Raw genomic sequence first — 27,500 nt, forward strand, 5'->3', positions numbered from 1 at the left:
TGCAGGGCAGATCACATCGTTACTGATCTTTATACTTGTTCGTTTATCGTCTTTCTAAGAATTTGTGATTGTGCCAGCAAATGATGGCTGTGGAAACCATGAGCAGAACATCTTGCGGAACACTCAAGGGGCATTTAGGCATTTAAATGTCCACATGTCCCCCAACATTTTAGCCAATAAGGTCTGAGATGACATCTCTGGTCGTTCCTACCACGTGGCAGGTTTGGGCGGCTAGATGCTCACATGCCGCTTGTTCAGCACTCATTAACCTTTATCTGCGTTATTGAGTAATTATTCACACTCTTTGTTTCCTGTCAGTATAATCTACTGTTGTCTGATGTCACTGACATTTTGAACAGTTAATATTCAGATTATGATTAAAAACAACTGTTACGGCATAACCGCAAGGCAAAATGTGAGGGAGAAAAAGGACCATGACACTGTTTAAACCAAATTAAATCAAGTCTTTGGAAACAGAACTGTTCGCTTTTCTTTTTACATCGGATTGTGTCACAACAAATTTGACCCTATATATATTATTCTGTGTAAATTCTGCAAACAGTAGAAAGATTTAAAAAGTGCTACGAGTTGCAGACCTACAGGCAATAATGACAGTAGTGGTGTGACAGTCACGTCACCGCGGTCAGAGCAAATAGCCTGAGCGCAAAACAGTTTTGAGAGCTATGTGATGTATCTGGGCCACGATACATGACAAACATCACTAGAAGGGCAAACAGGACAACTCCAGTGTCCCAGTGCTGGTGTGCAAGACCAGAGCTGGTAACGTGCTAACATGTGGTGAGTAAATACTGGACTACGCTAGTTTTGGTGCTGTTGTGCTCAGCTTGTGATATCAATCCTGTAACGCTGGTAACTGGTCTTCTCAGAATGGATGATCTGGGAAGGGGGGTTGTCGGTGATGCGATTGGCCCACAGTGTTGGTGACTGATGCTGAGGTGGAAGAGGCCTAGCTACGGCTGTGAGCATGACAAGGGTGAGGCACAATGACGGCTTTTCTTCATGTCTGCATAGATGTTTTTCCAACTTCCCTCCACCCAGGAGAGCTTCCAGGAAGCTGATTGTCTCTTCTTCATGTCCCGTTCTGCCACCTGCTCACAGTGGCCTGTCTGTGACGTCACAGCGAAGTTACAGCCGTCGACCTGACTGGATGGGCGGAGCCTGGAATGGCGGACGGAGCGAGAGGGCATGGGGCTGGGCTCGACAATGAGAACGGACACCCTCTTGGGCCGCCACGAGCTTCTGCCAGCTCCTGCGGCAGGCTGTCGGCCAGTCGTGTCAGTTGCTCCTCCCCCTGCCGTATGAGGTTGTCAAGGTGTCGCTGGCGGACGAGGAGGGAAGGTTTGGTGCTAACGAAGCTGCGGAAGTCCTGCAGCTGAGGTTCTGTGAGGTATCCGGTGAGGATGCCGTGGACCAGGCGCTGCCGTCGCTCCAGGTTCTCCTTCAGCTCCTGAGCATCGTCAGTCTGACGAAGGACCACCGAGCGCTTGTGAAGGAGGGAGTCCTGAAGAGAGACAAGTCTTTGTTCCTGACACCTTTACTGCTTTAATGTAATGTCATTTACGAAAGCACCATATTTGACAGTGTTTCACAAAGCTTTTGTCCCTCTCACCCTCTCCTCCGCCGCGTCCTCCTGGGCCAGCTCGTCTCTCTCCAGAGCGAGCAGAGATCTGTCGATCCTCATCAACCGGCTGCACAGAGACAGCAGCAGATTCACGATCTTCTCCAGGTCTCCTGCAGACACAAGCGGGTCAGAGCTGCACACTGTTGAAGAAACCTTTTTCTACCTGAACGGACCCCCGTCTCACCGATGAACATGCTGTACTTGTCCTTTTCATTGGCTTTGAGTCGCTCCTGCACCAGGGTTTCAAGGCTGGCCCCCAGGGCCCGGTGGTGGTGCTGCTCCTCACGCAGAGCCTCCCTCTCCCGCTGCAGCACCGCCACACTGCATCTCAGCGCCTACATAACTCCACCTGGTGACACAAGCAGCGTTATCATTCTCTGCTGTTTCACAGGATGAATTAAAACATGAGGACGTTTCTGAACCTTCTTAATGTTGAGATCACTGTCGTCCTCATTCTGCGCAGCTTCCTTCCACTCGTCTGTTGGCGTCGGCGATGAGGGTCACTGACACCGTCCGGGATCCTGATGGACAGTATCACACCGAAGACAGACAGAAAAAGTCATTTCCAGAACTTTTCTTACCATGAAACAAAGTGGCAATGCTTCTAAAAAAGGATGGAACCAAATCTGTGAGTAATTTTATCTTCCAGTCAACTACAAGAACATATTAAAACCCCACCCCAACCAAAAAAGAGGTTGTTTGTTTGAACAAACCCATTACTACCTGCTACCCCTGCGTTGCCACGGCGATTTACCACCCAAACGGCTGTTCGGTGAAAAGACCTCCTCCATAAGCTCCACTGTGGATTTAAGCCCAAACACATCCAAAAGCGGCGCAAGAGAACTGTCCTGCAAAACCTGCGCACGACAACAGGAAGCAGAAAGAAATAAAAGCATGAACCAAAAGACGATGATGCCTGGATTCATCTGCTGATGACAGGAGTCGTCCGACTACGCACCAGCTGCTTGGTCAACACCTCCACCCGCAGCTCCTCATATGTCTTTTCCCTCCTGGGAAGTGGTTGGTACTCCAGAACCAGGCTGTCCTTTCTAGTGGTGGGGAGTGAGTTCAGAGATAATACTGGGGGGGCTGTTGCTCCAAGGGACAGGGAAGACTGGGTCCAGGTGGACAGAGGACAAAAGAAGAAGGGGATGTTGGGGGTGAGGAGAGCGGCGAGCTCCTGGTAATCATAACAGGTAGTTAATTACAACAGCCACACAATCTTATTCTGACTTTTGAAGACTATGAGCACATGTCAATACAAACCTCCTCCAGCCTGATTTCCAGCTTCTTGGTCCAAATCGGAAGGAGGGGAGGGTGGAAGTTCCTCCACGCTGCTTGGTGATTTAGGAGGGATGGACAGGGAGGGTCTTGGAGAAAGGACCCTTCTTCTTCCTGCGATGCGCCTCTTTCAAGTTGTTGTTGGTCGGTGGAGCTGGAGAGACTGGATTCAGAGATCCGCAGTGAGAGCAGCTTCTGGTGGACGGTGGATATGGGAGGTCGGGGAGGAGATGGTGCAGTCTTGCTCCAGTCAGGACTGATAGGTGGGGGGGGTGGGGCTGGGAGGCTGGTGTGGTGTTTCTGATAAAGATCTGCTGACATTCTGATGTTTTAATGGTCCTCCTATCTCTCTAAGATGAAGCCCTCGGCCTGAATAAATTCTTCTCGGTGTCTTCAAAGATGGTGGTGTCAATCAGGCTTTGTCTGATCTGTCTGTCTGTCCACAAGGGGCTCACTGGGACCCATTGCCAGCAGCTTCACACGCCACTGCCAGTCGGCAGGACGCCCGGGAAGACGATGCCGTCCAGGTTAGCCGGACTCAGCCTCTCGCCAGCATGCCAGTCGGCGCTGCCCCCGTCCCTAATCCCAGACGGGGTGAGGGGGAACTGCAGGCCGACAGAGGCTGCCAGGGTGGAGGTGCTGGTGCCTCGCTGGCCGCTCACTGGTCTTCCTCTGACGCTCTCTGCGAGTGACGGGCGTGTTGCCGGGGCCGGCCTCTGTGACACCGTGAAAGGAGGACGTTACCCTCGACAGTATTTCTATAGGAGGAGCTCCTATAACACTGACCTTGGCTGCAGAGCATCAGCATTAGAGTCATCTTTGGTTTGGATTTGCTCACCTTGCAAACATTCTTTCAGGTTGGATGGTGTTTCAGGTTGTTCTGGGAGTGTTGCTGAGAGATCTGGTCACTTGATGCATGCAGTCTGCAAGCCTGGTGCACGCACACACACACACACACACACACACTATGGATATTTAAAATCCCAGAATGTCAACACCGTATTCATCAACAAATTTTCGTATGATTATAACATTTCTCACCATTATATCATATAACTGATATTACAATAGCGTTGTTGATTAATGATTACCTGTTAATGTATCATCGTAGGATTTGTAGCAGTTTTAGACTACTCAATAAACACAACCAACCATGGTCAAAAGTACAACTAATTAATCAACACTATTGAAATAGAGTTCTGGAGGTACAGTCCCACTTGTAGCCACTAGGGGGAATCATTGTACTCTGGTTAATGCCGGCTGATGTGTGGTACCGGTTCTGTTCGGACATGGCTCTACTGTACTTACACCAAACCACACCCATCCTAAGCTTAAACTAACTCAGCTGCACCCAAACTTTACAACAAGTACATGATCAAGGCCTTTCAAATACTAAGCGACCGCTAAAATGTCTGTTACTTGGTTTGGGTTAGTTCGACAGTCAAGCAGAATTCCTTCAGTGACCTTTTAGAGTCAGCAGACAGCTTTTTAACAAATAAATCCCTCCGGTTGGAGTTGGCATTCTGTTTATTTTCTGGCTGTGTTCCAGGGAGATTTCACTGCTTCCCCTAAATTCTTCCTTCCTTCCTCTTTTACCTCAGTCTTCCTCACTCCCATCTAAGTCTTTAGAAACTAATTTCTCAATGTTTTTAAGTGAATTCTGTGTCTTTAGTCCCCATTCCCTTCTCATTCCTCTCTATTCATTCTCTGCTATCCTTCATTGACACTCCCTCCCTCCTGCCTTCATAGAGAAACACTCCCTCCTTCCACAGGAGATTTCACAGCTCTGCCTTTTAATTTCTCTGGGGAAGATAAATATCAAAATAAATCATATGAGTGTATATCTGTTTTTGACTGTACTGTTAACATGGCAAAAAATTAACATGCAGTGGTTAACATTAATAATGTAAATGTTGTATAGTGTGGTGATAATGTGCGCTTGATTAAAGCAGGATAACAAAACCTTGCACCAGCCCAAAACAGTAAAAACATCACTCTGGCCCTCTTTCACTTCCTGTGGCCTCCTGCCCATCTTCCCCTTATCGTTCTCCCTAGTTCTCCGCCCTGGTTCTGTCAGCAGCAGGCACATGAACTCATAAGGCCACAGTTTTAAAATAGAAAAGAATGACTGACTGTTAACAGCCTATTATGGAAGAGAATTAAATATCAGCCCAGAACCGATGTGAATTCCCAGCTTGGTCTTCGCCAGCAAGAGAAAACACTTCAAAGTTTCCAGCTCATGTCAGAGTTGCTGAAATGCCCTTCAGCGCGGGGACGGTTGTCAGCTGCTGGATAATCTACCTGTCTTCAGCCAGGGAGTGTCGTCCTGGTTTAGACAGGAAGAGGCCGAACGTCCTGACGTCAGCAGGAAAGAAGCCCTGAAACAGACAGGCTGGTTAGACCGGAGGAGTGAATTCCACAAATCTGTTTTTGGCAGCTTTTTGTGAGGCTCTTCAGGGTAACACGTTGTGGCTTGATGTTATCTGTGCAGACGTACAGACGCATTGGGTTGAAAATCAACCATTTCTGCCTTATTTCATAACTTCCTTGTGTGATTTAAATGTGGGCGGTGCTGCAGTGAGGCGCGCCACAGCCTCGCATCAGGAAGGTCCTCCCCAGGTTCTCTCACTTCCTCCCATCCACTTACGTCCACTGGGGTAGGGTGTGTGTGTGTGTGTGTTGGGGGGTATGGTACAGAACTGTCCTCAGTGGTGCGTTCACACACCAGAAGAGTGCAGCAGTGTCGACACATGTCCCCAGCCTGCAGTGGTGCGGGGACAGAGTGTCCGTCTGTCTGGTGATGTTTATGTGACATTAGCCGCTCTGATTTACTACAGCATATAACGATAATTAATCCTTGTCTGCATTCCTCAAATCGTCCAGCAGACCTATGATGTATGGACAGGAGTCTTTTATCTTTGCTGTCATCCACATCGGACAGCGCCAGTCACTGTCTCCAGCTCGCCGGCACCCTCTCAGGAAACGGTGGGATTTCCTGCGCGACTCTCAGTCTAATGTTTATTAGTGATAATTTTGCCAAACAACGACTGAGCTTTGTGGATCATCTGTCCAAGTTAAGGACCAAACAAACTGATTTCTTTTGACTTCTTCCACCAATAGCACCAATAATTCTGTTTCCAATAAAATAATTTAAAAATTCCTGATGTTGTTGGATAACTCACTGAATCCTCAATGTTTGTTCTATTGAAGCGAGATGTCTTCTTCTTGCCATAGATTAAACCACTTTAAAGCTCTGTCGATTGAAAGCGCTACCTGGATCAGCCTTTCCTCTGTGGGAGAGGAGCGGGAGCGGTGGTGCTTGAGGAGTCATCTGGCTGTCCTCTGATCTTCCAGGAGATCCTCAGTAGAAGCGGGACCTCCTGGAGTCCCGGTGGACTGGGCCCTCAGCAGCGCTCTGTTGAGCTTCTTGGATAGTCCCAAGTTTGTGCTGAGCCTCTGAGATGCGCTGCTGCTGTCCCTGGACTGGCTCTCTCCACTGGAAGACTGATTCTGTATGTTTAGCTCTGCTTCAGGATCCAGACCATGATGCAGTTTTGGCCTGGAGGTCAGGAGGGGGGCCAAGAGATGTACTGAGGAAATAAAGCAGGAGGAGATGTCATGGAACTGCAGTCACGACGATAACTAGGAAAATTTATGTGATGGAAACGTGCTGACAGTTATTAAACGAATCAGCTTAGTTAAGCAGCAGCGTCGTGAACCAAGATACCCGACACAACGCTGATGATACATGGATCACCGATGGGTGAAACATGGACAGATGCTGCAGGCGTCCGTGTCTGTTCACCTTGGCTGGGAGTGCACTGGAGGTCGTGGGGAGGTCACCCTGCCCGGGTAGAAGAAGTTTGACTGGAAGCTGCGCAGGGTCAGCTCCAGGAGGGAGGCTGGATGAGTGCTGGCTCTCTCCAGAGAAGAGGCTTCCATCTGCCGCTGGCTCCTGGAGAGAGTGCAGACTGGATGCGGAGGAGATGCTCATGGTGTCTGAGAGACAGTGGGAGGCTGGAGAGGATGGACAAGGTAGTGACTAAAGAGAGAAAAGGCCAGCTCAAACAGGCACTAAGGTCTTACAGGGAAGATCTAGTTGCTAAGAAGACACTTGGCAATATTAAATAAAAAATAAATGACCAAGGTAGGGTAACAAAAGCACAATTTTCATCAGAAGAGGTCTATGTTCCCTTAGATTAACCCTTTATCCATCCCTCAGTTACTCCCTCTTCCCTCACTTCTGAGGTTGCTGTTCTCAGGGGGCAGGTATGCGCTCCGAGGCCTCGATCCAGGTCTCTGGGCCCCCTCGTCCCTCTTTGCTCCTCTCTTCCGCACCACATACTCGGCCAGAGCGTCGTGCTGGACCTGCCGCAGGTCTGGCCTTGACTGGCTGCTTTGCACAATTCCCATTGGTGGCTCGACTGGCTGCCAGTTCAAACATCTTTCGGCGATCTGCAACACTGGTTTCTAAAGATATAAAGTTCAAATCTCAGATCAGCGGCATGAATTCTTAACTTGTAATAAGGTTGATTTTTTCAGCACTTAATTAAATACAAGACAAAAACAAACACAAACAACATGTGCAGAGCAGACAGTTCTACCTATAATAAATGAGGAGGGGAATGACCACTAGAAGTTTCTCCTACCTCCTCCACGTCTGCAGAGGGCAGTAGTCTCAGGATCCGAAACTCCAATCTCATTCATCTTCTCTGGCTCTGAATATGAGCGCTTTTTTCTGGTCTGCTGCGAGACGTTTGCGGCCACAAATGCGCGTTCGAAGAGGAAGCCCCGACTGGTGGGATGCTGGGGAGGGCCGGGGGACTTGGACCTCGGACATCCGGGCTCACCACGTGTCGCTCCTTCGGCGTGTGTGGGGAGGCGCTCGGCTGCGCTGCCTGTGGTGGTATGAAGACGCACTGTGGCTTGGGCAGGGTTTTGGGACCTTTTTTGTCCTGGGACTGATGTTTGCCTGGGACGGATGAAAGGTGATGGATCGAGGAGGTGGCATGAGGAGGGGCTGCAGGAGGATTGGCAGAGGTGCTGAGGTCTCTTCGTCTGAAGGATGTGGATCGCAGAACTTTGGACTGGGCGTCTTTCAGAGAGTCCCTGTAAGACCTGATTGTGGTTGAAAAGTCATTGTTGGGAGGATGAGAGACAGCAGGATATTTACAGCACTAGCATTAGCCTGGAAAGGACTGGTTTGCTGCACAGAAACTGCCTTGGTTTACTGTATTGGAAGAGAGTTCCTCAACTGAACTACCTGAAGAACATTTTCTTCACATATTGTTATTTTCTGGATTTCTGAGGACAATGACAGTAGAAAATATTGCATTGACGTTCGTATTAAGAAAACCGACTCAGTGCTCAGTTGAAGCGCCCTTAAGAGGCCACTACAGCCTCCAGTCTTCTTCATGAAGCCTCAAGCTTTGCATATCTCAGTTTGAGGCTATTCTGCTCTTCTTCTCTGCAGACCTGTCTTAACTCTAACAGATTGGCCGGGGACTGTTGGCAGACAGCCATAATCAGGTCACTCCAGAGATGTGGAGCTCTGGTTGGACCTTCACAGACCTACATTTCTTCTCTGTTGCCTCATTGGAGGCTGAACCTTAAACCCGGTCTGATGTCCTGGGCATTTATTTCTCTAATTTTTCAAGTTAAACTCTCTACTCTTCCATTCGGCCTCATTCAGCGTTACCTCGACCCTGTACAGCCTCTCCATTCCGGCTGGGTTTCCTCCAAACAAGATGCTTAGAATTTAGGTCAGAATGTTTAATTGGTTGACCTTCTGGAATTTTCTCCTATCTGCACACAGGATCTCAGCCAGTGTGATCGTTGGGTTTTTGCTCACATCATGTGAGAACGATGAGGCCACAGTGGTCTTGAGAACCCTCAGCGGAGCAGAATTCCAAAGATCTGTGACTCCCTTCAGTCCCGCCTCTCAGCTCCAACTTATTTTGACTTCATGGTTTGGTTTTTATTCTGAATTTTCAGCTGTGGGACTTTCCAACTCATGTCCAATCAATTGAATGCACCATAGATAGAATCCAATCAGGGTTTAGATACATCTCAAAGATGATTAGGAAAAGTTCAAGGTTTATGGCCAAGGGGCTGAAGACTAATGTCAATGCAAAACTTTTATTGTTATTCTGGGGGTCTGACAGTGATGACAGAATAAATGAAATTGTGAATTGTGAATTTTAGCATAAAAAATAGAACTAAATGTGAGAAAAGTGATATGTTCTGAATGTTCTGACTGGACTGTATGTGGACACATGGTGGGTCTGCTTCTTACCTATTAAAGGATGTGTCCTGCATGTACCCCAACATCTCTTGAATGCCCTCCCTCCAAGGAAAGTCTTTGCTGCCATCAGTCTCTGTGGCCTCCTTCAGCTGTAAGCTGCTGCGGCTCCTCTGGAGGGCTAAACTGGGATCTGCTGGGGTCCTGTTAAAACATAGAAACAAGCGCCTGATGAGTGATAAACAGCAGATCCACTATGCTTCTGGGTTAGGGTTAGGAAGGGGGACGTAGAATGCTGCACCAGTCTGTTGTGGGAAAGAGAGATGTGAGTGGGAGAGACAGCTCTAACCTTACCAGTCTCTCTCTGTCAGGTGAAGACATCTAGAAGGGCACCAGGTAAACACATGAACTGATGTAGTGAGAAGATCAACCTGCTGCCAGTAGAACCAGTGGGGTCACTGATTCTGTGTTAAACCCTGCTTGTGAGCTAAAGTTAACCTGATACACTAAAATAATGTTGGTACCTATATTTCATGTGTTCACTGCTGCCCTCCTCTGTAGCTCATGGTCCGATGGGCTTTGGCTCCAGTGTTGCTTCTCTCCAGCATGTTTCTGAGATCTTCTGCTCCTGTGATGCTGGGGCGTTTTTCAGTGGCCTGATTTCAAGGCAGGAAAGGCAAAAATTGTGATGATGAGCAGCAACAGAGGAAGGCTTTCATACTTCTGGTAAGACCATCGTTGTTCTCGCTGAAACCTTCATTTGATGGTGTAAGCTGATCCAATCATGCGGGAGTTTTGCCTTACCCTCAGGTGTATGACGGTGTTCTGGGAGTTGCAGGTGCTGTGGCTGCGCTGCTTCCCAGCTCGTTCCCGACGCTCAAAGCGACTGACTTTCTCCAACACCGAAAGGCTGCGGGCAGGTCCATGGCTGGTCTCTGTGGAGCCTCCATTGTCATGGATATGGACAGGTACATCCCTCTCTGAACTGGAACATTGTTGGACCTCAGCAAGGGCAAGCTCCAAGCGAGTCAGGGGGTGTTCCCTGTCTGGGTCTAGCTCTCTTTCCCACTGCCGGTACTGTGGAGGCTGCGTGGCGGAGGTGGGCGGAGCCTGAAGACTGGTTGGGTCCTCCCCCTGGGTCAACATAGAGGGCCTTAGTGGCTCTGAATGGCTGCTGATGTGTTCCATTGCTCTAAAGGCAGAAATGAGAAAACTGAGAGTGAGAGACGTGCACATCCACCATCTGGACTAACAACACGAGTCGACACTGTGCTGCTGACGAACTGAGGACTGTTGGATCACCAGCAATCTCTGGACAACCAGGAGCAACACGTGTCTACAATGACAGGTTTCCTGTCGTATGAAGTTACCTGTCTGGCTTATGTGTCTGCGCCTGAAGCTGTGGAGGAGCAAAGGCTAAGGTGGCGTTTGATGAGGAGAAATGTTGGTATCCATTTTCTGTGGCTGCCATTCTTCCATCCCTCTGCTCTTCTCTGTCTCCTTCCTTCCCCCCTACTGAGCTCTGCAGCTGCTGCTGCTGTTGCTGCTGCTGCTGCAGTTGCTGCTGTTGTTGCTGCTGCTGCTGTTGCTGCTGCTGCTGCTGCTGCTGTTGCTGCTGCTGTTGCTGCTGCTGCTGTTGCTGCTGCTGCAGTTGCTGCTGTTGTTGCTGCTGCTGCTGTTGCTGCTGCTGCTGCTGTGCTGCTTTGCTGCTGCTGCTGCTGTTGCTGCTGCTGCTGCTGTTGCTGCTGCTGCAGTTGCTGCTGCTGTTGCTGCTGCTGCTGCGAGCTCTCCTTGGCCAGGACCGGATAAACTCCTGAGGAGCCTGGTGCATAGCTACTGTTGGGCACCTGAGCGTAGTGGGGCTCCGGCTGCGGAAGTGGATACTTTCCTGTGGACAGTATGACATTACCAGGCTGGTGGCTCGGGTCTGGAGGTACGGGGGAAGGACCAGCCGGAGAGTGGGGCTGGGAAAAACCTCCGCCTTGCCGAGGCTTTGTGGTGGGGCTGCTCTCAGGACTCTTCTCTATCACCGTGTGGAGCTGACCCTCAGTGCCATAGGAGCCTTTAGCTGAAACCACAGGATGATGTCACAACTACCGGTACACTGATGCTAGTTTTAGATTAGATTCTGGCCTTCTGTTCAACAGTAAAAACCCACAAGGTGATGATATATGATAATATGCCTAAATGATATATTTAGGCATATTTATCAGACCCATTATCAATCAAACAAAGGGTCTAAATATTGATGTCATTTGAGGCAAAACTGAATATATACCTGTGCCTGAGGCCACAGGGCCACTGGAGTGATGCCAAGAACCTTTCTGCAAAGATCTGGAGGGTAATAAAACAGATTAGATTCTAGCTTACAGATGCATCTTTCATCTTTTATGTTTCACAACAGGTGAAAGTATGTGTAAACTCTGCTGTCTAGTTACACAATGAACAAACTGTAACAATTACACAATTGCAGCCAGTGTTTCCTTCAAGGTCATAGTTTCCCCTTCTGGAAAAAGACTACGTGACCAGGAGAAGATGCTAGTAATGTTAAATAAACATTTGCACTGCAATTTAAACCTAATTAAGAACTGATAAGATCACGTTAAAGTTAAACTGGGAAGTTCTTGTTTGTCGGGTTACATTTGAGTGTCCCGGACTCACCGCAGTGATCTGGCATGCTCCAAGCTTGACCAGGAGTTGGGCCTGTCGTGGTTCCTGAGGGCTGCGTAGCTGTCGCTGCGCCTCGGTGGTGCCGGCACCCCCTTCAGATTCTCATAGGAGCTGCAACTGACAGCCGGGCCCCATATGGGGCCCACGCTGTGTCTGTTGGAAGCCGGGACACCACCAACACTACTGCTGCCACTGCTGTTACCTCGGTAACAGACTCCACCAGCTGCAATCAAAGAAACTCAAATTGTGTCGCAATTTCAGGGTAAATTAAATCTTTCAGGTTTTCATTGCGAGGCCGTCACGTTACCTTGAAGATCTCGACTGTGGCCTGAGGCGGACCCTCTACTCTTGGAGTCGGCGTTATGCAGGAGAGCTGCAGAGGTGGAACTCAGCTCGTGCTCCTGCAACAGACGCTGCTTGTCGTCGTAAACCGTTTGGACGTAATGAATGTCCGCCTGCTGCATCTCTCCGCTCCCTCCTCTCTGAGAGACAGCCTCCAGTGAGTAGGAGCGCTCCGGGCTGAAGGTGGGGGTTGAGGCCAGGTATTCTGGAATACTGGAGCTGGTGGAGAAGGAAGAGTAGGCAGAGTCCCGTTTGCTGTGGAGGTGATCAATACTGTTGGAGGACCTGGAATATGATAGGAAACTTAATAAGGGTGCTCACACCAAGTCAAAATAACATTCATCTATGGTGAGATGTACTTCAAAGAGAGTTTAAGCAGAATTTTTGAGGAGTGCATTGGGCCAGTAATTGTACAAGTGGAGCAACTTCATATGTGAGCAATGAGTAAGATCATGAGCATTAGGAGCTTAAATCAGAGGGGCATTTTACGACAAAAGGTGTCATGTGGACTGCTCTCTTTCTACATATTTGTGGGTACAGTGGGAACAATTCTGCTTTACATCAAGCAAAGCTGCACCCCGGGAGGGAGGGAGGATACGATACGATAAATATTCCATTGTGTGAAATATGTAAATATGTGAGGATGCCATTAAATGTGTGCATTCTTCTTCATTGGTGTACCTGGAGGAGGAGAGCTGGTGGCAGGATGAATAGGTGGGGTGGGACCCGGTCTGACTGTAATGGCCCAGAGAGTGTTGGTGCTGGGCTCCAGAGTGATGCTGGGAGGAGATGGGATGGTCCAGACTCTCCATGCTGCCCCTTGAGCTGTATTGATCCGGACTCTTCCTCAGGTATGTTCCAGAGTCAAAGCCGCTGGACAGGTCCGTGGTGGAGGCACTGAAGGACACAAGGGGACGTGCTTGGACTGTGAAAGGGGCTCTGGAAATAATTAAACTAATATTCACTATATTTATCTAGATTTTTATCTCTAAGAGATCACCTGGGGGGGTTAAACAATACAGCAGGTCCAGCATTTATAAATATTCTTGAGATTTGTAAAAAAAAAAAAAAAAAAAAAAAAAAAAAATTGAAATTAGCTATGACAGACGTGTGCAAAAATACATCTGAGGAAGTTTTTTTTGTGCAATAGCTACTTTATTTTGTGTAAGCTACAGACTGAAAAGCATAAATGTATGAATGTGTGTGTGTGTGTGTGCTTGTGTGTGGGCATGTCACAGTTTGACCCAACAAATTCTTCAAGCGAACACAATACAATTGGCAGAGTTGGGGAAGCCCGGGCTTTCTGTGGCTCGTCTACATGTCAGTAGTTACTTTTTAATTTTTTTGTTAAAGTTAAAGTTCATCCAAACAGAAGTTCTGCTCTTTTGACAGGACGTAGCAGAGTATGCTGTTGCCAGGGAAGACCCAGATGTGTGGGGGAAGGGAGGCAGGAAGGTCGTGATGGCAGCCTCGGGTCCGTCCCACACCGGCAGCCATCAGAGGCTTCCATTCACCTAGTGCTGCTAAAGAAATGCTGACGTAACTTCCTGTCATCACATCAACCTTCTGCCCAAGAGCTGTGCCTCATGCACAGAACCACTGCAGCTCACCACTGTCGATAAACTGGCAACAACACCAGTCCCACAAGGAAAAGGCCTCAGAAAGTCATTCATCAGTTTCAGTAGCTGCATTAACCAAACTGGTATATTCCTGGAATCTCATCAACATCCAATGATCAGTAAAGCCTTTGACCACGATGTTTTCCTCTGATGATCAAAGGTCCCTATAGACGAATGTCACAAATAAATCAATAAAAACCAAACACAAATATGCGCTTCGGTCTGACCAACAAAGAATCAGTTAAATCCAAATATCAGCTCAAAACAGAGATTCGCCGACACCATAAACTTTGACCCCACAGCAGAGCTGGTGTTATAAAGGCTATATTACACATAGTGCAGCTGATACTACTGTGATAAATAATAAAGGAGGTGATGGGTAATGAGCTAACACTAGGGTAGGTCAGTGGTGTTGATGATGGTTTCTGGAGTGTGATGGCTGTTGTGATGTGAACACTGACCTGGGATGGTAGCTGTGGGACCAGCCACTGCTTACTGTGCCCATTGTGTCTGGGTCAACTTCCTGCTGACCTTCTCCAAGCTTCGTCGAGTGCCACGAGTGAGGACGAGATGCCGGGTCATTGCGCCTGCGGGGTCAGAACATCGGGGTGTCATTACCGTGCTTCACTCTGGTTTACAGTGCAAAGACTTGTTCCAGCCTGTGACCCCACTCAAGGAAAGGGCAGAAGGTCGCGTGTGCTGGAAGTAAAAGCTAGAACCCCTCAGCCACCAGGACCTCAGACTGGACAGTCAGAGAAGCTTTTCAGGGAGACTCTTAGTGTGCATTCAGTCACTAGGGGCTCTTTTCATACAGTGTCCCTCATCCTCATCAGAACCTGTAATCTCAGCAGAGGGAACACTCCTGGTGATGATGTTCCCTCATCCTCATCATACTGCGTTTGTCACGTTCGGCTGTTCTGTATTTATCCACAGGGATAAACAGGAAAAGATCGTATCTGGGAGAAAAGGAGACGCACATGAAAGGAATTACAGGACGTGGCTGGAATTCCTCCACACGATACCATCCCTCTTACACTGGTGCAGACATTCAGCCTCTCCAGGAGCTCCTGGGAATACAAACCTCCCAAATCTTTTATCCTCTGAAACCACATTGTTTGGTCCTCCAACCTATTCTGTTGAGCTCCAGAGGTTAGAAAAGAATTTCCTCCTGCAGTGTGATGATGATCAGAGAAGGATCAGAATAATCTCTATCAAACTGGAGAGGAACAATAATCAGGCTGATGGCTGCAGACCTGCTGGTTGTCATATATAATCTGAGCCAAGATAAGATACCTATTCTGTATTTTTCCTTTCTTTTCTTTCACCAATCACGTTCTCTATACTTCCTTCACTAGTCAGTGGAACATATGCTGCATTTGTTTGAGACCAAGCAAAAATGGGCCCAACAACATGAATCTTAAGCAGGATTAAAAGTCATTCTGCTTACTTTCCATAAATCACCAACTAAATCTGTGCCCCGAGGCCCCTCGAGCGTGGCCGAAGTTACCTGGAGGTGAACCTGAGGACTTTGGAGATGAGGCCAGTTGCCAGACTGTTGACACTGGCTTCTGACGGGGACCGACACAGAGCACCGTCAGACCGGCCCAGCTCCGCTTTCTTCTGCTTCTTCCGGAGCTTCCTGCGATAGAATGCCTCCAGGAGATCCATGGCATCGGTTCAGGACTCGTCTCCTGACTTCTCTGCTTTCTATTCTCTTCTTCTGCTCTGCTCTTCTTTTCTGCGGGGCTCTTCCTTTAGAAACCGCCACAAACGTCCGTTGCTTCAGACTTCTCTCCTAACTGCAGCTTCTTTCCTTCTTTCCAATAAAACGCCTTCAAAAACTAAATGGAATAGAATAAATTTTAACCACATCTGGACCAGAACCCTTTCCTCCCCTACCTTTAACAACTTTTACCACGAAACTCAATAGCCTCCCTTTTCTCTTCCAACCTTCTTCCGCTCGTCTTCTCCGAAAACCTCAGTAGTCCGACTTGGTTCTGGTCTGCAGTGACAGATCTTCAGGAAATCCCGACTAAAGCATGATTCCATCAGAAGCCTCGCCTTTCCCAATCACACCCCGTGCAGATTCTGATTTGGACAAACATCTCACGCTGTGTCGGCCCCCAGATCCTAAGCTCATTAAACAAATTAAGCAATTAAATGTCATTAACCCACGACATGATAAAAGCATGAAGTAAACATCCTGAGCAGGCTCGGATGTGTGTGTGTGTGTGTGTGTGTGTGTGGAGGGGGGGAGAGAGAGAGAAAACGAAAGAATGAGAGAGACAGAGCAAGAAGACAGGGAAAGAGGGAGGTGGGGGAGAGCGGGGGGAGGGAGGGAGGATGGAGGGAGATAAGATTCATTTAGAAGACACCAAGAAATGGAGCAATGAGAAAAATATAAACAGATAGGGAAGATTTTCAAAAGACGAGAGGGAACCAGTCGATACTGTCTTTTAAAGGCTTTGAAGACAGAAAGGACCGAAGTCGTGGACACTATCAAAGACAGATAAGCAGCCAGAGACGAGGCGGGTCACTCTGCTGAAATAGATTTGATGGCTGCAGGGAAAAATGCATCTCATGATGCAGCGTGTGTTGCTGCGGTGAACAATGGCGATTATTGACTGTAAGATTAGTCGCCGTCAGAAGGACTGGAGTCCAAAACAACAGGCGTGTTACCGGGTCAACGGTCTGTGATCTAGCTGCTGCGGTCAAACATTTCAGATGTTCTCATCCCGAAAACACATCTGACATGTTGAAGTATTTCTGAATCCTTCGTACCTTTAATGTGTCCCACAAAGGAACTTCCCAAGTTTCTTCCAGTGGAAGAGGGGATGAATAAAGAGTTGGGTCACGTGTACCTTCACTAAAGAGACTTTCAAGAATCCTATCAAAAGACGTTTTATCGTCAAACCTTCTATTGAAATAGAACAGCAGAGTCTTTGTGGAAGTTCTCTCTGGTAGATTTAGCAGATCTTGAGAGCCCCTTTCACACCACACGGGTCGTTTCAGCACCGTGAAAAGGTCGTCGTCGCAGGACGGGTCATTTATTGGGACGATGCAGGACGGCCATCATGTTGCAAGCGACCTGCGTCGTCCCAATAAATGACCCGATGACGTGGATGCTCCTGCCTGTCGTGTTGTGATTTAGTCACTGGACATCCCGTCAACACAGGCGGATCTCTCAAGGGGGTTTCGTTTTTTCAGTCAACCAAATCAAATGTGTTGCTACTCGATCTTTAATGGAAGTGCATAAGGGAACTGGGTCACGTTTGGGAAATCCCACCCTTGGGGGTTGTTCACGCTCGTGTACCGACAGGAAGCAGCTTTTTATCGATCATGGCAGCGCACTGGCAAGATCACGAGATCTGTGATCTGCTCAACTTCTGCAAAGAAGAGATGTGGCGGCAAATTTCAGCCACTGTGCTGGATGCAGTTATTTATGAGGATATAACCAGCCGGGGAACACTGAGGGACCTTATTATGAACTTTTCCAAATAATATATACGGCCTCTTGGCACTGGCTAAACCTCCTGAGCGTCTCCAGCTCAGTAGCTGCACCACCAGTGTCCTCCTGGTCCCCCAATGTTGTTAGGGATTTAAGAAATAAATACATTACTTGCTAAAATTCATTTATTCTCAGAAAAAAGTCTTTAGACAAATTCTTCGGGAGCTACTCCATCGCTTTGAAGCCTAATCTGAGCTGAGCTTGTAAACTTAACAAAAGGGACAAAATCGCAAAAAAGGAAACAAGACATTGATTGACTGATGTCCTTGTTGTCCATTGTTTAAACCGCAGTGTTCCAGCGCAAAGGTGTAATGATGACGATCGAAATGCCGCGACAAGCTGCGACAACATGCTATTTGGTGTGGTGCGAAAGAGGCTTAACTGGAATCAAGCTCCTCTCTGGGGAAAATGGAGCAAAAGGCGTGAAACAGAACCGCCACTAAATGAATGTTATCACGGAAAAGAACGTCCTCGTTTTAGGGTTAAAGAGAGTCCCAACCTTCTGGAACATGTGCTAAAGATGGAGGACTTTGAATGAAGCCGAATCAAAGCCAGAATAAGTGTCTTCATATAATATACGAATGGATCTATGACCTTATTTTGAAGGAATCTTTTGGCCTGCGTGGTAGCTGTTTACATGTGTCATATTGTCATATTTTTAGCGGTGTGCCTTATTCAGTACAAATAAATGCGCGCATAAACTCCAGGCTCCGAGTATTCAACATCGTCATTAATAACTGTATTTCACAAACATTTAAACAAGTCTAATCACAAGCATATGGATCTTCTCTCTATCACCCCAAAACATCCTATATAAACAACTATATAAACATTAACTATAAAAGCAGCAATAGAGATTATGATAACTGGCGGGCTACCAGTAAACACTCATTCTTTATGGCACTCGCTATCTACATCGGCGCTGCAGAGCATTTGGGCTGAGATAGCAAAGGAGTGGTGTTACGTTCCGCCAAGGCACCGTGGAAGCGTGTCACAGTCAGTGGATCCCGACTGATGGACATCCTGTTAGCCATCATCCAATATGGTTCCTCTATTAATTAACAGATGTAGATTGAGTCATTAGCTACACTGACAAGCAGGTCACGGGGTCGCTCATCGGGCCTGAAAACTGACCGATTGCTCCCACGTTTGTCATCATGACTTGATACTTTTTAACTCCTCCAAGGGCCCATTTATCCAGATCCAACCTAAACAGAAGGGCCTCTTTGCTGAGGCATTCTCTAGGTCAAGGTTTAAACCAACAACCTACAAATCACCGGAACAACAGCTGTGGCCGTGTTCAATCAAGGAGACAAGACAAGAAGAATCTAGAAATTAAAGGGAGCAGGATGAGCCGAGAAGAAGAACACAGGACAGAAAGTGGAATGATTGAGGAATTGTCCTTTTCCTCAACCTCAGAACCATGCAGCTTCATTCCCCCACGGAGAGGAAATGAACCAGTGACCGTATGAAGACTGGATGATGGCTTTACCAGCGTAGCTAGAGCTGAGGGTCTCGGTGGTCATTTAGTGCTCCAGGATAGAACTTCAGGTGTGTGTGTGAAGCAACGCTCAGTGTTGGTGTGTTGAGGATGATCATTAAACAAAAGGAGATAAGAGAGAAATCAGACATGAGAGAAGGTAAAATGTTGGAGGAATGGATGAAGTGAGGTTGAAGTAAGCCCAAGACTGTGTCAGCTTCAGCCTCACTGTCCTCTAGATCAACACCCAGCCTCACGGGGCTCTGATAATCCACTTCCTGTTTCAGAACAAATGGGAATAAGAGTGCTGCCCCCTCTCCTCCTCCTGTCCTCAGTGTTTGAAACCAACCCAGAGCCCAAAGAACTGTGGGAGAAAACATTCTCCTTGGTTACCAGACTGTGTGCAAGGATGAGGTTTTTCCCACCTCTCACAGGACATACGGCTATCAGAGACCCAGAACTGATCCAGGACCCGTCATTGGGGTTCCGATCCAACTATGGGAGCTAAAAGTTATGATTCTCTCTCTCTCTCACCCACACGCACGCGCGCACGCACGCACACACGCACGCACGCACGCACGCACACACACACACACACACACACACACACACACACACACACAGCCTCCTGGACATGCCTGACCTCCATATTAGGATGGATCTGGCTGTAGCCTACCCTGAGTGTTCATATTTATAGACCGTTTACAACATTTATGTGCACAAAAAACATACTGTGTGTGTGTGTGTGTGTGTGTTTGTGTGTGTGTGCGTGTGATAAACACAGAGACTACGCTCTGATCACATGATGAGACGTGACAGTGCAACAATGAGTAGTTGTGAGTCAGTAGAACCTTTAGGACAGAGGTGTCAAACTCAAATACCCAGTGGGCCAAAATTCAAAACTGGGACAAAGTCACGGGCCAACATTGATCTTTATTGAAAAAAATCTTCCTCCAGCTATAACAGGGAACCCTCCAGTTTGTCTCTATTACATTTGCTGCTTGTTATTTTTTTTAAATTTATATATATATAATAAAATACCAGCGGGCCAGCTCTAATAGTCAATTGGTATGGCTTTGCGGGCCAAATATTATTACATTGCGGGCCAAATTTGGCCCACGGGCCAGAGTTTGACACCTAGGCTTTAGGAGCTGTTGGCTCTGCAGTGTTTCCATGAATGATTTTTCAACACAGTCATAATTATTTCCAACAGCAGTTATGGGGAGCGCTGCGGGCTTTGCTGCAAGTCCTCAGATCTGCAGAACATTTTGCTCCCTGTTGGACTCCACCTTCACGTCGGTCACAAGTGGGGAGATTTCAGTCTGCACCTAATCAAAGCAGCGGAGCGTCAAAAGCTCCATGCATCACCTCTGTTTCAGTCGCACAGAATCGTTAACCTTTGTCAGCCCACATGTGCACATATGCGCAGGCGGGACATCCTGGAAGCGCAGGGGTCCGACCCCCCTGCCCCGACCCCCACACGGTTTCCTCTCTGGACACGTCCAACACAAACATGTGTGGACTCTGGGAAGGGCCACTGTTATATAAGACAGCATGTCGTGTTTAAAACCAGGCTTGTGTGCCCCCTGCTGTGCACTGTTGCTCCATCACTCCTCGTTTGTTGATAAAAGTTGTTTGTCACATCGAGACTGATGGTATCTAGAAGACAGATGTAAACCAAGCAACAGAGAACGTGTCTCTGCAGAACCCTGACGTCAGTAACAGCACCAGTCGGTCAACCCATCTCTGGATCAGAAATGTGAGGTTCAGCTCCCACATGGCAGATCATTCCAGACATCAAGGATGAGCTGGTTTATGGTTTTCTCACACTAATGTCATCGCATGGCAGCTGAAGAACTTAGCTGAAGAGCCATGAAGGTTCTCTACCTGTTCTTGATGCGTAGCTGGACACCTCCTGCTGCTGGCCTGCTCTGCTGGAAGGATTCTGGTGCATGTTGTTGGGCTGCTGGAGAAGGAGGAGAGGGAGGAGGAAGCGCGGGGACAGAAGAAGCTGATGTACCAAACTCCTCAATGAATCCTGGATCCAGTTCTCTGAAAAGGGAGACAGCAGTGGGACTCAAGCAGCCGTCGGCCTGCTGGACTTTTACTGTATGCTTCCGTTTGGTAGGGAAATAACGTATTTTGGCTAAATAATTTTCCCAACAATTCCCAGCTAATAAAAACAAAAATAACAAGCAGCAAATGTAATAGAGACAAACTGGAGGAATATTATTCCTCAGAAGCAGCTTAGATCAGAGACAGAGATGGTTCAATGTCTAAGCATTCTTTAGCAACATAAATTTGCTCTTGCTGGGGCACTTTAAGTGTGTGAATGTGTAAGGAAGCACTTAATAATAATAGTTATAACATTGAGAAAAGTGAAGTCATACTTTCACTGTTTCAGATGTGTGTACAGCTCCAGGAGAACAATCAAATATCTCTACCACTCATAATTAAAGTAGCCTAATAAAATCAAATAAATCACTCATCCATATACAAGATCTGCAAACTCAAGTCTCTCTCTCTCTCTCTCTCTCTCTCTCACACACACACACACACACACACACACATACAACACACACACACACACACTCACACACACACACACACACACACACACACAGATAAAGGCCCATTAACAAGAAACCTGTTGAACTTGTTAAAAGAATGTGAGGCAGCAGCCACAACACCCTGAAATCATTTCAGTAGGAGAGACAGTATTGTCACATTCCATTTTATCACACACACACACACACACACACACACACACACACACACACACACACACACACACACACACACACACCTACATACAGCCTTCATGAAGCATCTAACTGGACTACCAAGCTCTTGAGAGAAATGATGCATAAGATCGAAGTCATTACAAGATAACCCTATGACTAATATGAAGGGAATTTAGCTACAAACCTTTAGATACTGAGAAAAGAATGTTATTTGCTCGTGAACCATCACTTTCAACATGTAAAAAGTGATATAAATTGTCTCATAAAACACAGTTGGAAAGAATAGGGAACCCTCTGAAGGTCAGAGCCAGTAAACTCTGATATGATATCAGTGATGTTTAATACATACAGACTTGATTTTGCCTCTGTGTCCTCAGTGTCATCGGGCAGATAAAACACCCCATCATATCGTTGTGTAGCAGAGGTTTGTGAAGCTCCTTTATCTGTCCTCACCATGAACCGTTTGCGTTCTGTCCAACATCAACACTCTGACTGACAGGTCAGTCTCTGGGAGCCCTCAGCATAGCCCACCAGACAGAGGGGTTACCGGGGAAACGCCTCTGTGGCCCTTCGCCCCATATCTGCTTTTTCTGAGCAGCGAAACTCAAACATTCATTAAGCTTGATTACGTCAAGCAGCAACAAAAGAGTCAGAGAAGAGAAGGAGGGAGACAAAGAGAGGGGTGAGAAAGAGAGGAGAGGGACAGCAGACAGGGGTCGCTACACATCCAACATCTTGATCACCATACCGGCCAAACCGCCGGGGTCAAAGGTCACAGAGTCATGAGGGTTCTATCCTGTCATCACAAACACACACACACCCACACACACTACCTGGTGGGTTGGACTCCTCCTAAACTGTGGCAAAGTAATTGACGAGCATAGAAAAAGGGAAAGAGTCATGGAATCTCAAAGCAAACACCATTTACAGCGTCAGTCGCTCCAAACCTTCTGTTCATGCCGACTTCAGGTCAGACGTGCATAAAGCTGACATTTTCCAACAGACACCAAGCAGTTTCAGGGGAATGTTAATTAACTGGGACACTTTCCTTGGCAGTGGCAGAACATGTTCTTCTGGATTTCTGAAGGTGACTGGTCACTGATTTTCTTTGTTGACACAGTAAGGCGACACATCTATTACACCGTAATGACAGAATCAGGCTAAAATAAGCCTAATTCTTCAACTTCAGCTGAGCACTTAACAGTAATTACTTTGCTCCCCTGACTGATAGCCTGCATAAATCGGCTTCAGCCTGTGAAGAGTTGTAAAATCACTGAGATCTGATAAGAGATTAAAAATTCAAATTAAAGTTTTCATCACACCACTCAGACCTGTGCTGATGACATAAAGATTTAAAATAAATGTGTGGGGAAAACAGTGATTAGCTGACAGGAATCTGTCACAAAGGTGAGCTAAACCTACAAATGAAGGCTCATTAGGACCTGAACACACCACTCCTTCACTGAAAGTATTGAATATAAATGATGAATGTTCCAGCAGAGCAGTTTAATGCTTGTTGACGTAGAGATTAGGTGCAGTTTGAATCTTTAATGTGGTCCCAGGTGTGCAGGTGTCACTGTTTCCATGGTTTCAACTCAGTTTACAGATCAGGCAAGGTAAGGGTTAATGAATCAGGATCATTCTTTCTATTCTTTGAGTTCTCTTTACTAACAAGGATACAAACCATGCAGACTCTTTACGGACTAGTTAAGGGAGGAGGGTCTTCAGATTTGTGGTCAGGAGTTAAAATAGTGCACGCAAACACTGAGACAAGAGAACGGGAAGAAAGAAATGTCTGAAAAACCTGCTCCACAAAACAGAGAATGGCTGACAAACCTGTTCATACTGGCTGCTAGATGGGACAAACACCAGCAGCTGAGGAACCAGACACTGCTGTATTATCCTGGTGTCATTCCTGTAGATGAGGAGATGAAGAGGAGGAAGAAGAGGACACTTTTATTGCCAATATGCATCAACTGCACAACGAAATCCGTCCTCACTGGGCCAACCTACCCTGATGTGTATCATCCCGATGATACTGTATTAAGCTAACATTTTCATGCATTTGTATTATAATTTTCATTTTTTATTTAAAGTGTGGTTTCTAAATCTTAACCAAAGGAGCATGTTTACTTTGGTTTGGAATTCTCTAGCAGCATTAGCGTCTCACCTGAATGACAGCACTGGTTCCCCTAAAGAAAGAATTCCAGTTTGCCATCTGAGCTGAGTGCAGCCCAACATGAGCTCATAAAGACGATAATACAGAGTTAATAAAGATATTTCTGTCCCAGGTGGGCTTGCAGGTGTCTCTCTTGTGTAATGTGGAGCACAAACTGATGCTAACTGAAGAGCAGAGGACAAAAATCAGGAGGACCAGCTGCCTGCTGCAAAGCAGGGGTGCTAAAGATAATAACTACGGACTGCCTGAGTGGGCTCAAACCTGGATATGAGCAGGCAGCATTAGCCAGACCCAAAGGAACCACTCTAAAACACACGTGGGACAAACACACTCAGTCAAACAGAGATGAGCTCACAAGGAAGTGAAACCACAAGTGTCAGATATCAGCTCGAACCCAGACGGCTCCGTTAAACACCTGCTCTACTCGGACACACCAGGGTGATAAGAGGTAAAGCTTTCAGGCTGGTGCACTACTTTTACAGTTATACATCAAAACTTGAGTTTAACTGATAAAATCCTTCCTTGACAACAACAAGTAAACATCAGTGACAGTTTGCTCCTAAATTAAAAAAAACAAACATCCATCTTTGTCTTGTTCTGCTAAAACTCTTTTTCCTCTCTTTATGAATGAAACCAACATATTGTGTGTGATCAGTAAAGGGTTAACTATGCCCGAACCGTCTCTCTCCACACCACAGGGCTGCCATGTGCCCACGACTTTACAGTGACATCATTGCCAGTTGCCTGGCAACTTCACAGCTACAGCAATGCCAAAGCAAGTTTATGTATCAATCCAGAATTTACCCAGAAAACTACACACACACACACACACACACACCACCCCTGAAGAGAGAGCACCGCAGGAGCGAACACACTAGTCAAAGACTGAAGTCAGTCGGGTGAAATCGGGAAGAAACCTGGAATAAACCGGGAAAACCTGAAATTCCTGGAGCTGAACAACTCCTCTGTGAGGAGCAGAGACAGAGATAGAGTGACCCCCTGAAAGTGCTGTTTGTCTCTCTCTTTCTCACTCTCCCCTCTAACACACACACACACACACACACACGCGCGCGCGCACACACGCACACACTTACAGCTCATTTGTCAGCTCCTTTCTGTGAGTTTCTGGCTTCTTCCTAATAATATTGTTCTCTCTCTCCTTCTGTGTCTCCTTCTGTATCTCTCTGTAGAGATCTACGCTCTGCCACAGCAGCATTCACGTCGCAGCCAATCAGGGCTCACCTGGATGCACCAATCACGGGGGGGCGACAGGTATGGCGGAAAGACAGACAGGACGGACAGACTGGTGTGCCGAGTGAAGCCATGTTTGACAGATCATCAAACACACCTTTTAGTCTGCCACAAACGATGGAGGACACGTTCAACATGTGAGCGGCAGCCTTACACACGCTCTTGTACTTGTATCTTTGTGAGGACTTCGCCGGACCACTAACCCCAACCATCCTAACCCTGATTTTCACCTAAACCCAATTCTAACCTCAACCATACATCCAAGACTCAACCCTGGAAAAAGGCCCTTTGTTAGGACCAGCCAACACGTTTGATGACTGATTAGCAGCTGCCAGCTAATGAATGTCCAACATTAGCACTCAAACAAGTCCTGAGTCTTATTCGGTGTCCAGCAACACCGCACGGTTACAACCACTTTCCTGTTTATTCCGCGCCGTTCAGGCAAAGCAATTTCACAGCAAATGGAAGTAATTTATCTCCAAAGTCCCGTCCTTTCGTCAAGACGCAGCTAATTTTACTACCAATAAAGCAGCTGTGGGTCTCTGTGGACGTGGACACAAAGGTGAAACATAAGCAACTGTGACTCTGCAGCCCAACACGATGTCAACAGGTTGAGTTATAAATTAGGAGGACATCATGTTCTATGAATGGATGTGGCCCCAATAATTCAGAGCACAACACCACCAACAGCGGTGTTGCATCAACCCTCAACATGCTCCAATCAGAGGACTAAAGCGAACACGTGTGAAAACCAACCTGAGGACGCTCGACATCTGAGTGACTTCCTGTAAATCCCTTTGTGAAGCCGATCACATGCAAACACGTGCTGCTGTTGTCTGTCCAACCAGGAGAGAACTGCAGTCCTCCCAGCGCATCGCCTGTTGTTCTACACCTGTTCCAGTCTATGTTTTTGTGGCTGAAGTCTAAAGTCCTGCATTGTGTTTCTCCTGTGTCTGCCTGTAAACAAAAAGCTGCAGTAGCAACAGAGGCCAAGCTAGCAGACACACCTCAAACCAAACACATACCTGCCTTTATACCTGAAGGCATCACGCTCAACAGGAACAGACGTCCTCGCCAGCTCTCACGTCTGGACCCTTTTACCTGAACACGACCCCCATGAGTCCACGTGTGTCTCTAGTGTTCACGTTGAAATGGAAACGTTAAATGTGAAATATTTACAGATACGTTCACGTGTGGAACCTGATCTGACATATTCAGGACATGTTCATGTACCAGTGACAGCTCAATGACAGCTTCGCGTCTCTGCACATTCATGGGACATGCCGAGGACACCATTGTCAGAACTAATGTTCCTTCTTGACCACAAACAGTGGCTGAAACATCCCCCTTGATTTTGGATCATCGCACTTTGGGCTTCAGCTGTACTTTATTCTACACCAGCTACTCCCTGTTCCCACCTTTGACTGCCCAGAGAGCAGTGTGTAATGTCTATTACAGCTGTAGTACACTGGAAATTACACCTTCTCTCCCAAGTGATCTGATTTCAAAACCAAAAACCTGTTTAAGGTGTTCACACATTCTTCGCTCTTAGTTTATTGTTGTCACTTTCACAGGTTGCTCAGTGAAGGCTACAAAACACTCCCTCCCCCGGCCGTCAACAGATGTCGTGAAAGCAGCGTGATATTTCCACGCAGGCTGATTTCTGATTCTGTTGATGATGGGAGTGACACAGCGGTCCAGTACGATTCCACAGTTTGCTCCGCTGGAGGCTGTGACTCCCCTTGAGGATGAATGACCTCTGACCTCTGACCTGTTTAGGGTGTATTTTAATCCCTCACACTGCTGAAACAGGCTTGTTATCCTCATTAGGAACAAACAGAACAGAAACTAACAGCATGTGAAGGTACGATTGGTGGAAAAGAGGTTGTTGCTCTTTTCAGTGCGACTAACTTTAAAAGGGGCTTTCGTTTGTATTATAGCAGTTTTATCAACAAACAAACCCCAGCACAACACACTGTTGTTTGATGATGCTCATCCTTTGCTATTGCACCTGAATGCAGCATCCCGAGAAAGAGGAGCTAGTGTAGCTCAAAGGGCATTATTCACACACAAAACACACACACACACACACACACAGTACCTGCGGACAGTGAGCTGCAGGGTTTTGTAAGAACCTTTCACCAGTGCGATGGCTTCCTGTCTGTATCCGGTCAGCTCCACATCATTGATGATGATGATCTCATCCCCCACCTGCAGCGGTTGACCCAAACTGTCCACCTTACCGCCCTCCTCCACCTGCAGACACAGAAGACCGTTAAGAATGAATGGGCCAAGCGTAAAGGTCTGGGATGCTTCCCCAGTCTGCTGCTGCCCTTCCGCCGCGTCGACCCTGACAGCTCCAACGAGATTTCACCATGTCTCAGCCAATAAACATGAACGTCAGAGCCGTTAGCTTTATATGTGACTATCAACTGTCTCTCTGCCAAGATAATGCACCCCCTCTCACACACAAACACACACACACACACACTCACAAAGAGTAACTCTATTATCATGACCCTACTGCATTATCAGCACTTTCA

At 47.2% G+C, this 27,500-nt stretch overlaps 1 protein-coding gene and 1 long non-coding RNA gene across 2 annotated transcripts in view; both read right to left on the bottom strand.

The window, feature by feature from the left end:
* Nucleotides 1-945: 945 nt before the first annotated feature.
* The window catches only part of LOC115250225 (protein Shroom3-like), a 30,488-nt gene continuing 3,933 nt past the window's right edge, over nt 946-27,500 (bottom strand). Inside the window, 24 exon segments of the mRNA XM_029838021.1 lie at nt 946-1,522; nt 1,631-1,752; nt 1,827-1,977; nt 2,065-2,120; nt 2,397-2,499; nt 2,601-2,822; nt 3,406-3,605; nt 6,301-6,482; nt 6,729-6,894; nt 7,292-7,393; nt 7,573-7,660; nt 7,662-7,709; nt 7,711-8,041; nt 9,219-9,368; nt 9,689-9,714; nt 9,969-10,298; nt 10,877-11,232; nt 11,443-11,498; nt 11,826-12,057; nt 12,142-12,461; nt 12,858-13,073; nt 14,257-14,382; nt 20,671-20,835; nt 27,059-27,213. Coding sequence (XP_029693881.1) covers nt 1,136-1,522; nt 1,631-1,752; nt 1,827-1,977; nt 2,065-2,120; nt 2,397-2,499; nt 2,601-2,822; nt 3,406-3,605; nt 6,301-6,482; nt 6,729-6,894; nt 7,292-7,393; nt 7,573-7,660; nt 7,662-7,709; nt 7,711-8,041; nt 9,219-9,368; nt 9,689-9,714; nt 9,969-10,298; nt 10,877-11,232; nt 11,443-11,498; nt 11,826-12,057; nt 12,142-12,461; nt 12,858-13,073; nt 14,257-14,382; nt 20,671-20,835; nt 27,059-27,213 — 4,290 coding nt within the window. The 3' untranslated portion in view covers nt 946-1,135.
* LOC115250210 (uncharacterized) lies at nt 6,436-7,321 on the bottom strand. The gene is made up of 3 exons (XR_003888808.1): nt 7,165-7,321; nt 6,729-6,940; nt 6,436-6,513 (listed from the first exon to the last, which is right to left on the bottom strand). It is a non-coding gene; the product is annotated as an uncharacterized lncRNA (long non-coding RNA).

Source organism: Takifugu rubripes, chromosome 6 (genome assembly GCF_901000725.2).
Source record: "Takifugu rubripes chromosome 6, fTakRub1.2, whole genome shotgun sequence".
NCBI lineage: Eukaryota > Metazoa > Chordata > Actinopteri > Tetraodontiformes > Tetraodontidae > Takifugu > Takifugu rubripes.